General features: G+C 39.7%; 1 protein-coding gene across 1 annotated transcript in view; it reads left to right on the top strand.

Annotated features, from left to right (window-relative positions):
• Positions 1 to 7,265: 7,265 nt before the first annotated feature.
• Positions 7,266 to 14,579, top strand: part of ERCC6 (ERCC excision repair 6, chromatin remodeling factor) — a 47,443-nt gene continuing 40,129 nt past the window's right edge. Inside the window, 4 exon segments of the mRNA XM_074907389.1 lie at positions 7,266 to 7,315; positions 7,317 to 7,760; positions 10,273 to 10,393; positions 12,667 to 12,775. Of these exon segments, the coding sequence (XP_074763490.1) occupies positions 7,266 to 7,315; positions 7,317 to 7,760; positions 10,273 to 10,393; positions 12,667 to 12,775 (724 nt within the window).

Below are 14,579 nucleotides of genomic sequence, written 5' to 3'. Positions count from 1 at the left end.
AGGTTCTCACTGAACAGCTATGAAGTACACAAAATGTGAAAGGCTGGTTTGCAAAATACTCAACGAACTTTAGGTTCAACTTCCCTCTTTGCCTGCAGGAGACTGATGCAACTGCTCTGGCAAGATCCTATTACTGCTTACTCAGTACTTATAACTAATATCTATTTGTTTGCTTTTTATATGGGGCCTTAAAAAGTGCTGTGTACACACAGCTATAAAAGATAGATATCAAAGACGCATGTGAAGCAACAATCTGGCTGCAAGCTCAAAGAACAGTCCTCTACAAGTTGCAAGAGTATTGGCTAGAAAGTCACTTTTTTCTTCCTCCGGAGAAACACGCAGCCTAAATAAGCGCAAACAGAGCTTCCCTAAAAATTTGGTATTGTCAAGGACTTCTTTACATATGAATCTTAGTCCAGTAATATTTGTTGGAAATACAAAAGGTGAGCAATCTAACCACAGTAAAGTAGTGGGAGAAACCTTCACTCCCGGAATTTGTTCCCATTTGAGGTCACAATCGTCATGATTTGTAGTCATGAGTAGACTTCTGCATTTAATATCTTAAATGCACCACAGCAAGGAGAGAGAAAAAAAAAAAACCACATTTATTTCTCTGTGATATAAAGAGTAAAAGCTATTGCTTGCCAAACACACAATTATTTTCAAAGAGCTTAGCATCTCTCTTAAGTTGATATATTGGCTTTATTACACTGGCATGGCTCTGAGAGATACTTGCCACTCAACTCACTCGTACAAAGAGATACAGATGTTTTATTACTGTGGATGGAATTCCCATTTCTGCCAATGCTGCCAGCAATTCTGTGCCCTCCTGAGAAGTAATGCAGCCCCTAAACCATTTATTATCTATTTTCATCACAAATTCATAGTTTTAGCATTTTGTTTTAAAAGTGTCAGTGCGCCTCAGCGTACAGCACAGAAATCTCCTAGGGTATTGACTCGACCCACAGCTGATACTTCATCAGGAAATGACAGAAAACTAGAGAAGGTAAACTGATATGCAGTGCCACTGCCATCTGTTTTTTAACAGAACAGTGCTGCCTGTGGGCACTAGGACACTCCACACCTGATCAACTGACCCCTCGAGCATAGTGGCGTGATTTTCACCTTTTAAACTGGCCTCAGGCAGGACAAGTGTACCCAGTTGATCAGCTCAGTCACAAGCAGCAAGCATTTCTAGGAATAGCCATAGCACAGGGAAGCACATACCTGCTTAGGGAAGTTTTAGGTGGAACCTGAGGTGTCCATCCCATTGCAGACCTCTAAGAAGGTAAGGAAAAGTTCGTTCTCCTGAAATTCTGTCTCAAGATTTTACAAAGCTGTGTTTGAGGCTTCTTACAGAATTCCACTGGAGTCTTTCCCTCCACTATGTTTAACAGGCCAGCCCCTTATTTAAGCACCTGGCTTTTCTAAAAGCTATTGTGTTTCATGCTACTTGAAACACATTTTTTCATAGCAAGGGAAATTAGCCCCTAGAACAACCTACCAAGTCATGTAGTGGATCAAAATGTGATGTCTTACTAAGCCATCTGTGCTACCTCAACTCTAAGACACGGGTCTGATGTAGGAGTAACGGAATGAGAATTTTTGCTGTGTGTCTCACAGGAGGTCAGAAAAACATGATCTAATGGTCCTGTATGGCCTTAAGCTCTATGAATCTATGAATAAATGAAAATTTTAGGCCTAAGCACTTTGGGATAAGGAACATCTTTCAATATTTAGCAAAGCACTGTGTCCACTGGGACTGCTCCCTGAGGCTCAGCCATCTCAGGTCACCTTAATGCATGTAAACACTTGTGTGATAAGAGCTCAAAGAAGATGTTCAAATCCTGGGGTCACATAACTGAAAATGTAGTGGTTCAGATTACTTTTTCCTTAGCTGGTCAGTCCAAGTCTTTCTGTGCAGTTGTTCCATTGCAATCAGTCATAGTTCATGTACAGGATATCCTCAGAACAAAATCCATAAATATATGCTGTCACAAAGTCCTTCCTTAGCCTTCAGTTTGGCAAAATACACACTAAAATCTATGGAGGAAAAGCCTAACTGAGGAAGCAAGATTGAAGATTTAGCCAACTGTCAGCAGGACATACCCTTAACAGCACATTTGAGCCACTAAAAGGCTTGAGAGGATCATCTCCTACTAAGAACCAGGGATTTATACATGGCAGATTATTACTGGGTACACTAGGTACATCACCAGGATGTGCTTCTCATAGAATTCACAGGCCAAGACTGTTGGCATAACTTTTTAGAGTAGGAAACTGAATCAAAATGATGGACTAAAAATTTCCCCCTTATAACTGACAATAGTTTACAGAATGTTATCTTTCATTACTCAGTTCAGAGTCACAGAAACAGATTTGCTTCCTTTCCAAGTTGTTATTCTATTTGAGCTTCCTTGGAAGCTGTGTTTCCTCACAGTCCTCCAGAACCAACAGCTGAGCTCTGAACTGCTGCTTTACACACTCTGCCAGGATCCTTCCCAGTAATCCTGCAAGGTTGATAGAAAGCAAAGATGTCCACGCAGTTTAATCTCCCAGTCTTGCTAGTTCAAGTAAAAGAGCATAATTATTGCGTGTCAAAAGTTGCGAGACCCAGCTCCAGCAAGAATTAAGTGTCGTCACTAATGCTTGCATACAAGGGGGTGAAGATTGTGGCTACATTAACAACATGAAAAAAACCCTAACCAAACAAGAAGAACTTGTCCTGCCCAGGAAACCATACCGCCAGTGGTTTAGCAGAGTAGCTGCATTGCAGCTAGCAGTCATTTACATTTCTTTTCTACATTTACATGTAGAAAAAAATTGAAAAATTTGAAGGTAAATGCAGTTAAATACTTCCATAAAATAGAGAAAAATGAATGCATACATGCTATGTGAAAAGATCAAGCCATATGTGTATGTATCTTAGAGCAGAATTGAACTTTTGGTTCATCAGAGGTTAACTTTGTGTGAAAATGACTGCACTAAAAATATAAATTTAAAGTCATTCTGGTTTATAACACAGATTTTGTACTTGTATAGCCTTTGTAATGGACAGTTCCAGGCAATAACTGAGGCTGAGAACAGATCAAAACCACAGATCTCGCCTGCTTAGGCAAAACTATGTGTTGAGGTAGAAGTAAAGAAAGGCCTAGTGTTGCAAATACATCAAGGATGGACCTCCACAGCACAAGCTTTAAAGGCCTATAGAATCTAACCCTGCTAAGACTTTAATAGAGCCATACTGATTTTCAATTGCTGGAGACCTGGCTTCAGCAGACTTCACTAGAACAGTCTTCATTCACACCACCTGGGAGCCTGATCCAGTTTGCAACAGACTAGTTGTACAACATACTTATTATTTATACATCATTCACAGTGTATATGGTGTTTCATGGACAGATGACATCGACCTATCTCTGCCTGAAGGGTCTCCCACACTTTTATATCATGGTTTCAGAACACTCCCACAAAGATCATCTTCAGTCCCTCACATACTGAGCACTATATGGATCTTTATGAGCAAACTCTCAGGGGATCTCCAGGCATCTTTGGAGTCACAGTCAGGACACCAGTGTAACTGCTTTGTTCTGTGAGTACCTGTCTTGAAGAAAGAGTATTTAGTGTTGGATTAGAGCCTCTTCTTCTGGACTTGTTACGGACCATCTCCCACATTAGTAATCTCTCAATCCATAGAAGTCTGTTAACATATAGGAAAATCATTAACTCATTTTCTTCTCAAGCTTGGGAAAGAGCAGCCTTTCATTTGAAAACTCCTCTCCTGCAAATAATACAAAGCTCTTCTTTTTCTTCTTCAGGACAACTTATCTTATAACCCTCATTAATCAGTTTCTGGAAAACTGAGCCTACCCCTCCACATAGCAGTTTATTTTGGACAACAGCTTCATCCTTAAATGCCCCCCAGTTGCTGTCTTTCTGACTCTGCTGAAAGACTTTGCACTCCACATTTTCTATTGTTTCAGCAATTACAAAGCATCTTTCCATATACTTAGAACATGGCAACAAAGATTAAAAATAAGCCTCCTCATTGTAGTCATTAAATGTTAAGTAAATGATATTTGCAGTAATAACTTATTTCAGGGTAAAGGAAACAAATAAGAGTATATCAACTAAGCACTGTTTTATTTACATGCTGGCCTTTTGGGTATTGTTCTTACAGACCTTAGAGAACCTGTTCTGTGTTTTCTTGAGACTTCCAGACATTGGGGGAAGGCAGGAAGAAGGGAAAGGGAATCTTTAGTCAAGGACCTAAAATTGTATTCAGAATAAAGCCACCAACAATTTTAAGACATTCGTTAATACTTACACCAGTGGGTATTAAAGGAAATGGTATAATGTGTCGGAGATCTGTCAACATGGAGAACTTGGTAGGATACAGTATTTTACGGAAACTGTCAGTGGTAGTGATTTATGAAAAAAAAAGTAACAGAACTCCTACTCTTGGAACAAGTGTGTAGAGACTCTGTGGGTGTGTTAGGTATACCACAAATCTGGCAAAAAAAAAAGTCTCAGTGATGTCTGAAATGCTTGAATTGCTGGCTAATTAATTTATAAACAGTGTTTTACTAAGCAATGTGGACTCCATCAATGCACTGTAGGAACACAGTTGAGAAAATGTCTGGCAATCGGTGTCTAGAGAGACTAGGACTTTCCTGGCACGAGAGATATGGGGCTACTTAGATAGAGTCCAGCAAAGAGACACTAAGATGATTAGGGACTGGACCCTATGAGGGAAGGCTAAAAAGAACAGGGACTGTATAGCCTAAAGAAGGGAGGGGAAAATCTTATCAATGTGTACAAATATCTAAAGGCAGGGTGCAAAAGAAGACAAAGTTCAAAATCTAATAGAAGTTATCTTCTCTCTCTCTCCATCCTAACTTACACCCTTAAACTTTCCTGATTAAAACATTACATCTAGTCATACACAAACACTACCTCTGCTATTCCTCTGTTAAACGACTGTGACATTTCTGCATTGCTACAGTCACGATATTCTACATGGAGGGTGACTGATCAGTAGGATCTGGGATTTCTTTTGATCAAAGTTGCACTATAAATTTATTATTATTACTGGACAAGCTTTCTTTCTCTCTTGGTCTGCAGGATTTTGTTGAAATTGTGATAAGTATAAGGTATCATCCCTCTGTCACTTACTTATATATGCCTGGTCCCCATATCCGAGTAATTTACAAAACAATACATTTTTTTAAAATTTGCATCTTGTTTCCAGACATTCACTGCAAAGAGATGGCATTAAAAATACATGGAGAAGGACTACTGAAAGGCAATTGAAGAAAGCAACTCTGCGGTCAAGCTGAATCATAAATCGTCCCCTGAAGCTGAGTTAAACTCTATTTACCTCAGCATTTAATTAGCAAATCATTTCCAAATGTATTCTGCTATGTATTTATCCTCTCCAAGTTGGGCCAATGCTGTCAGCAAGTAAATTCAGTTTTGCTGCCCAAAGGAGGAGATGGGTCCAGGACTCTCATGCCACTGCAATGGGGAGAATGGGGAAATAAGGTAGTGAAAGCAAAACGACTCCTGGAGAAAATCCAGGATTTTCAGCAGAAATTTTCTGCTTTTGTCACTACCAGAGAATTAGGAGGAAAATAGAAAGGAATGCAGAAAACACAAGAAGCTGCTGCTACACAGCCCAGCAAGCAGGAGACCCTTAAAAGACTGCTCCTCTTGCTATTACTAAGCCTATAAGCAAGTCTGCTTCTAAATCTCAAGCTGCACAGCATCCTTCTTTTTACCTTGGAGGGACCTCGATTCAACAAAATTAAATTATTTGCCCAACAACTCTTGTTTTTTGAGTCCTGGGCTAATTTTTCAACCACTAGATCATGTATCCTTCCCCGAGCAACCACCTGCCGTTAAGGCATGTCAAGGGAGAAATCTGAACTTCTGAAGGGGACCCTGTCAGCAGTTCTTCCGTGACCCTGATCTACTGGCTCTTCTGCCACAAGCATCAGTCCCCGCAGGGCAGCCAGCCCGAGGCGACCCGTGCGCCAAGGCAAGCGGCCCAGGCGCTGCCAGGCAAAGGCGCGGTAAGGAGGCAGCCTGGCAACCCCACGGCAAAGGTGGGCGGCTGCTGGGGCTCCGGGCAACGGCCGAGCACGGCTGCTGCCGCCACAGCCGGGCGGGAAGCCGCAGGAAGTCTCCGAATGCGCCCGCCGCATGTCCCCGCCCGCCGCCTGCGCAGGCGCGCCGCTCGCCGGCGTTGAGGAAGTGACGCATCCGCGCTCGGCGGGGGCGGTGAGTGGCGGAGCGCCGGGCCCGTGCTGCGGTGAGTGCCGCGCCGCGCCAGCGGAGGCCTCCGGAGCTCCTCGCGTTTCCATCCCGGCCGGGCCTTGTCGCCAGCCGCGAGGGACAGCTTGCGGCTGGCGGTCCTGTCCCGGCCACGGGCTCGCTCGCAGAGAGAGGTGGTGAAGCACGGGGACTTGGGGCCGGTGTAGGCGGGGGGTGGTGGGGCCTCTCCGAGGGGAACGGGCCGGTGCGCGCGCTTACCGTGGTGCCTGTTTTCAGGGCTAAACCCGTTGCCTGAGTGGTTGGAGCTGATGGAAGAAAACCGTGAGCTGGGCCCGAGGTCCACGGGCTGCCGTGCTAGGAGAGGTTCCTGACGAAGCCCACCTGCCTTATTAATGACCTCCTGTAGGTTAATATCACGTGTTTTATCCAGAAGGTGATAGAAAATACATTGTTTCAGAAGACAGTCTCACCCTGAAGGATCGAAACAATACTACCAGCTCCAGGCTTGCCTTGGTAAGTCCAGTGTTAGCTTCCTAACAGCTAAGACGGTTTATGTTCTACTTCACAGCTGAATTGTCAGACTAAAGCCTACAACCAACTGTTCTCAACAGTGCTTTCACTGGCAAGTCTTACCCTGTTTCAAAAACTTACATTTTTTTGCTTTGGATATATTAAGTTGTGTATGTTTACATTATGTCATAAGTCTGGAGCATGACCATTTACACACAAGATTGAGTTCGCTCTCTGGCAAGGAGAGTAATTTTTACACGTTGTTCTATTTGTCTTGGTATCAGCATCTTCCAGGAGTATTCCATATAGCAGTCTTCAAGAAGTTTTGGCCACTTTTTCCTTCTGATGGTGGAAATTAGTCTGGAGAAGCCTTTCAGGGGAGGACTCATGAAAGTAGGCTACTAGGTGTTTTGAAACAAGAATTTCTCATGAAGAGACATGCTTCTTGTTTTGCTTACTTTTATTTGGGCACAGTCTTCATGAGGAACTTTGTGTGTGTGAATGTTCTTATGATGTGGTGATTCTTTATCCTTTGAGCAGAGGATGCCAACAGACAACAGCCATCTGCCAGACAGTACCCAAGAACAAGACCCTGTTACTACTTCAAGCAATAATTGTCTGCATAATGCTGAGGAATTGGGAATTGAACAAGAAAATGATGTTTATAGCAATGACCTGGGTAACAGTATTAGAGTTCCCAACTCTGCCAGCCAGTCATCCACTTCCATGGCTGTTCCTTTGGAGGTGCCCAGAAGAGGACAACCCCTTTTACAGATCAACAGGCAACAGATTCAGTCCATCTCATGTAGTGCACAGGCTGCTGAGCTCAAAGGTTTAGGGGTTGATGTTTATGACCAGGATGTATTGGAGCAAGGAGTTCTTCAGCAAGTAGATAATGCAATTAATGAAGCTAATAAAGCAACAAAAATAGCGGATGCAGAGAAAGAATATCATTCGGTGCTGGATGACTTAAGGTAAATTGTCTCCTTTCTTACTGTTGCTTTCTGTTACTGTCTAAAGAGGCTTGGTGTTGCGTGTTTTTAAAAGCTGGAGAATGAAAAGATGTTTTGAAAGCACTAGGTCACACGTACTCTTCAGAGTCACCCACCTTTTTACAAAAGGAGAAAATATTTTTCACTTAAGAGTAATGCTTCATTGTTCTTATTTGACTAATTCGGTCACGCATCAAGGCAGTAGAGGACAGCACATCTCCTTTTTCTGCTTTGTCTCCTGTCTTACTAAGATGCATGTCTGTCTTCTGCGGAGTGGAGAAGTGCATTATATTCAAATCTATAGTCAGAAAAAGTGCCACTTCTTCAATTCTGTATGCTTCGTGCAGTTACCTGCTTCTGGGTATGTGCCTTCTCTAATTTGAATGACTCCCCATCATGAGTGTACTACGGCCAAAACAACCTTGTCACCAATGCTTGTATGAAGTAATGACACCTTAAAAGAAACAAATGCTTAGTTGACATGGTATATTGACAGTAGAAGACTTTGAGGGATAGGAGCCACTAATCTTTAGAGTTCTGATCTTAGATCTCCCTTTCTGTTTCTGGTTTCATTGTAGAATTATTGTGTGAACTACTGCAGGTAAATAATTCTACCTCTGCATCTTTCATTGTATTGCATTAATGTTGGCTTTTAGTGCTCAAGAGTGCTGTAGGACTCTGTTACCTGTGTGAACTCTTGCATAGCTTTCTTGTTATGTATATGCTTAATTTTATGCACTTCATTAATTTTCCAGTTTGGGTGTGGAGATGAGAAATTAAGTAAGTTTGCAAAACTGGAACCTAATTTCAGACGTTATGTAGCAGAAAGACATAATGAGTAAAATGGTCATTGAGAGGAAGAATGGAGCAGTGTAACCACTGCAGTTAGATTATGCGGTTTTTGAAAGAGTGGTGCATGGCACAGTTGTTATTTTCCTGTTTTTCTTTAAGAGGCATCCTATGATTTTTCTAACCCCTATTTTCATCTTTCACTTGAAGTTGTAACATAATATTTGCATGATGCAATGCAAATGGCTTATGCAGACCTCTAGAACCTCATCTGTATGAGATGTGATGTGCAAGTTTGAAAGTTTTGGAGAAAATTAGCAGAGATATAGCTGGCTTGTTGAGCAGAGGGACTGACAAAAGTAACGACATATGAGTAGAGTGTAATAGAGTTGATTAAAGTCCTATAATACAGTGCATGTATGAGTAGAGGTAAAAATCAGTCAAGAATTGTTTTTTGAGTAGTTGGCACCACTTCATGGTGGGAGCTGCATGGTTCTATAATATACACACAAATTTAAGGAGAAAGAGAATAAAAAATGGTTGAAGTTAAATCCTGTTTAAATCCCACAGTCCTGTTAAATAAAGCTTTGTGGAAGAGGACAGTAGCAGTATATGTCAAGAGACCCTAGGGCCAAGGAAGCAAGATCCAAAAGGTAGGAGATGTGCAAGAGGATGGTATACTTCAAAGCACCAAAACAGAAAAGTGAGAAAGGGGATGGGATGGTTCAAAAGTATTGAAAGAGAATGGAGAAGTGAAGATGTCAGTGATAGCTCAGAAGAGCAGGTAGAATATGTTTCCTAGGAGAGCAGTGGTAGAATCCAGATTAGAGTTGGAGAGAAACGTGGCCCAAGTTTCTTCCCTGACAACTGAGGAGACTTATGTAGTGCTTTTCTTTGCATATGAGGGGAGAAACGGCTGCAGGTGGTGTAAAGAGTTTTCTTTGATATTTTTTGTAATGCTTTGAGATGCTAATTTGTGTATCCTTACAAAATACTCTGCTAGTTGAATCAACAAACTTAGATTTGTTGCTTCTGATGCTGGCACAGTGCCTACTTCCTTGTAAATGAATTCTACAGCGGAAACAGATGGTACTAGGTTATAGTATGTGGTTCAACCTGAATTTCGTATTGCATATGGAAACATGAAAAATGGCAGCGTAAGAGTAAGGAAGGTTTAATGTTGATGTGCTGTTGATTCTTTGAGTAGTCTGTCTTCCTGACACTTTATTTGTATCTTGTAATCTAGTCGTTGTGTAAAATGGACATTGTAAATGTAAAAAGAAATAGGCTTCCTTATATAATGGCATCAAACTATTAAAAGAGTTTTAGAGGATAAAAACGTGGGATTTCCCGTTTAGATTTTCATTTTGCATTTTGTTTACCTTGAATAATAAAAGCAACTACTATTACTTATTATCATCAGACTTGTAACTTTTGAATCCTAAATATTGCAACAGTTAGTTCAATTTCCTCGCCCTTGGAATTTTAGTATGAACAAAATGTTATTAAAAATATTTTATGATGCACAACTTCTTAAAGTGTTTAGTATTTCCAGTGTTGTTTCTAAATAAGCATCTTATATTTAAACTTATCTTTAGTCCTTTATAAATCTTACCTTAAATCTCCTGGAATTTCTAAATTGTCTGAATTGAGAATGTGCTGTTTTTCTTTTTAGAGTTGACTTGCAATCTTCTTGCTTTTTCAGATCATGTACAACATCTCTGAAACAAATAGATAAAATTATTGAGCAACTTTCACCTCAAGCTGCCAACAGCAAAGATATAAACAGAAAACTAGATTCTGTAAAACGGCAAAAATATAACAAGGTGATTGGATTACATTAATTTCCTGCTGACAATACTTAGGTTCTACTTTGGTTTAAGGTTTGGATTATGTGTTCAATTGCTGTTCCTTCCCTTTTTAAAGGGTTTAATTTTCTGTCAAAAAACGTAAATAACTAATTCAAAGATGTGAGAACTGAATTTTTTTCATTGTAAGCTTCAGGACCTGCTTGGAAGACTGATTTGCATTAATTTAATTAAATCCCTCCCAGTAGCATTTGGAGAATTAGCAGAGCTTTGTTAGGTCATGATTCAATAGTTGATCTAAATCTCAGCTCTCCTGGTCTTCATCCACTACTACCTTCCTTTCCTTACTGTCTGTATCTTTCTTGTACTCAGTATGTATCATTCCATTCTGTGAGCCATTTTAACTCATTGACTTGGCAAAAACTGCTCTACCTTTTTTCTGCCAGCATAGTACACTAAAGGAGTTTGTAGAGCAATCTAGCAGGCATCAGGGTGGTGTAAACAGTAGACCGCTACAGCTGTGAATAGGAAGGAGATTTGAAAAAAGGGAAACTTCCCCTATCAGGAATGTAGTAGCACTTTGATCCACTCGCTGTCTATGGAAATTCACCATAATGTTTTCTCTAATGGTAACCCTGACTGAAAAACTTACTGTCCTCTTGCCCTCAGACACTTCTTCCCAATCTCAAGCTATTTGCCACTGACTTGGTTGTTTGGTTTTTAACTTTAATCATTTCAACAACTTGGATAATAACACTGTGCTCACAATTAAGAGAGTGAGGGGCACAATACTGAGCCACGGCACAGGACTAAAAACAAGCAGCTGGAAGTAGTGGGAAGAAATGCATTAAACCAGATTTACCACAGAATAGTGATCATGTAATTGGACACTATTTTGCTTGGTTTCATATTATTTGAAGTAATTTACACAAGTGCTAGTTGCAGAGAAGGTTCAGACCTCATTGAGAGTTCATTGTTACCCATCTCTAACAGTCCTTGAAGTGTAAGAATAAATCCCTGTATGAAAACTGTAATCTGTAAAAGTGGTTGTAATAACTTCAAGAGTGTTTTGGAGGCTATTTGGAGGCAGGCAGTGTATTTAAAGCTGGTGTTAAGCTACTTTTTGCATGGAGAAGTGCCTTTTTGTACTCTTCATTTTGCAGTATTTTTTAAAAAATTGTTAAAGATGACTGAATTCTTCTGTTATTGAGACAAATGGGAAATTAATGACTCATACAGGACAGCTACTTCCTTAGAGTTGTCATACAGGGAGTTTTTATGATACAAAGTTCTCAGGTAGCAAGGATAATAGGGTATGCACAGAAGATAAGGTGTTGTACCATATGTGAATATGCTTATCCTTTGTGGTTTGAAAAGTTCTACATGAAGTCTAGTGAACCATTCTTCACCAAAAAGAAAAAAGAATTGCTCATTTTGTCATGAACTTTATCTTTAAGTATGTGCCTCTCTAGGTAAGGAAATATTTCCAAAGAATGGAGTTACAAATGGGGAAAGTTATGTTGCCTATGTCTTTGTTTTACTAGTTGGAATTTCGTGTTTCATAAATGAAGGTTAGCAACACCAAGGAATTGCATCACTGATAAATATACAGTTGAGTATATTACAGTCAGACAAAAGGTGTAATGGAAGACCTAGTAATGAATTATACTTGTTATAGCATCTGTAGTGTTGATTTTTTCACTTTTTAAAGTCATTTCAGTTTGTAGTTTTTGCCATTAAATTAGGTGTGACCACTACTGAATTAACTGTGTACAAATATATATTAGGATGATGGACTGATTTACCGTTTCAGTTTCTTTCTAACAAAACATTCCAAAACTTCTGGGATGATAAATAAATCTTATAGCTGCTTTCAGTGGCTTGCTAACCATTAACCTAGTCTTGCAAATCATGAAAAAATCTTTTGGTGTTCTCTGTGCATCTCACTAATCCGGTCTTCCTTCACTAGAATCAAGATATTCATAAAATTATCTGAAAAGATGTACATAAAAATATATAATGTGCATGTGAAATTTGTGTGTGTAAACAGTTTGATCTTACTGTACATACCGTAAGATGATTGTATGCACAAGATTGTATGTGTTCTGTGGGTTGGAGCCCTACAGATACTGTAGTTACACATTTTTGTTTCAAATGCAATACTATGAACACTTGAATATGAGATTTTGATGGAAAATACTACAAATGTAGTAATTTAAGTCTTGCTTAAAAGGATAGTAAGTTTATGAACCAGTTTAAAAATTAAATTATGTATCTATTTGTTATTCAAGGAGCAACAGCTGAAGAAGATCAAAGCAAAACAAAAGCGTCTCCAAGCAATTCTTGGTGGAACAGAGATTCTTGATAAAGTGAATGAGATTGAATTTGAGGAAGATGAAGGTATGGGAGATGGCTATGAAAATTCTGTTATACTTTGATGTAATGCCTTTTTTTGTTTGAAGCTAGTTTGCAAGATCCTTGCCAATAAATAAATTTCAGTGGTTTGCTTTCAGAGAGAGGATTAAGAACACTTACTCTCTGCACCTGCAGAATTGCAGATCTTGTCATATTCATGTGGGAAGTTTTAAAAAATGAATGTTAATCCATGTTCAGCTCAGTAGGGATGGCTGAGGCACATTAGAGTATTGGGCTTAATAAATTGGAAATCCTAACATTTTTTCACAGCTAATTTGATAAAGATGACTAACATCATGACTGAATTACATTTTATATGCTGGATGCTATCAATCAGCATTAACGAAATTGTTTTTTCTTACTGTTGGGAAGTATCACTAGAAATGGAAGGAAAGAGTGTTTCTGTTTTTCAGGCTGCACTGTGATTTTAATAAATAAATAAGACTTCTTTTAAAGCAGGATATTTGTTCTCTCAGTGTTTCATGAAGTGTTCTTTCTCACTGCTGTCTGCAAACCGATCTTGGATTTTGTAACTCCAGCTTGGCTGTGTTGTGGCCACAATCACTAATCTGCAGGGCAAGTTTGGACCCTGTTGACATCTGCATGTCACCTTTGGGTTATATTGTTGTTTGCAGAGGTGTAAACTCTTTTTGCTATTTGTCTGTTGCAGATAGGGCTAGAGATCTCACAGAGCACATGTTTCTCTTCCTGATTCAACAAAACTTAGAGGGGTCAAAACCTTAGAAAACATTTCCTAGTAGAAAAGCATCTTTAATCCTTTTTCTTTGAATTAGTCCATGCAGTAAAACTCAGGTGCCCAGTGTGATGAAATGTAACGAGGAAGTGTATGGAGCCCAAGACAGAAGAAATGGAGTTGAGCAGTTCCAGTGGTCTGAGAAACCGAGGGGGTGGAGAGGGAGGAGTTTCATGCCTGATGCATCATTAACTCGTTAAACATGTTTTGGTGATAAATACAGTGCTTTAAGTGGGATCATATACAATAGTGTGCTGTGCTGGCAGTTCTGGTACAGCTATTTTGAAATTTTGGACCCTAATAATAGATTTCAGGCTGGAATTCCCCTTCACCTTCCTCAATTCAAAGCTTTTCCCCCTCTTTGGTTTCAAGCCAATTATAGTTGTTAATACATAGAGTAACGGTGTATGCAGTATAGCTGAAGTGCTCTTTTATGGCAGCATACTGTGAAGCTAGTCTGACTTTTAAAGTCATAATCCTAATATTGTAGAGTAAGAAGATGGATTTTGGTTTTGTTTTTCTGAAGCATGTGAGAAGACAGTCTTTTTTGTGTTTTGTAAGAGTTGTGTCTATCCAGGTGTAGAAATGCCAAATTTCAAGCTTATGAGTAGGGCTGAAAAATAAATAATAAAATAGAAATGAACGATGTTGCTGCATATGGAAACATAGTGGTTTCTTGCCCTGAACATGGTGACATGGGTTAATTTGACAGAATAGGGAGCACATTAGACTTCAGGTGCCATGGGGCACTGTAATTTTATGGTAGTTCTTGCTCCTGTGTGTTGTTTCAGAAGTATTTGTGTTTTAATAGTGTATGTAACGTCTCCTATATTAAGTTTGAGAAGTAGTTTGAAGTAAAAGCTAGTCTGACCTTTTTAGCCTTCTGTTTTGTTGAGCTTTGCCTTTTTTAAATTTTTATGTGTGATGATAATTTGGACTTAAAGTTGTATATGAAGACTGAACTGAAAGCATATAAAGCCTGGGGGTAGGACCACTAAAACACCTTTGTTCCTGTGTTTGAGTTATTCAGAAGGG

This window comes from Athene noctua, chromosome 5, assembly GCF_965140245.1.
Source record: "Athene noctua chromosome 5, bAthNoc1.hap1.1, whole genome shotgun sequence".
Classification (NCBI taxonomy): domain Eukaryota; kingdom Metazoa; phylum Chordata; class Aves; order Strigiformes; family Strigidae; genus Athene; species Athene noctua.
Note: the sequence above shows the minus strand (reverse complement) of the source record. Positions and strands in the feature narration are given on the sequence as shown.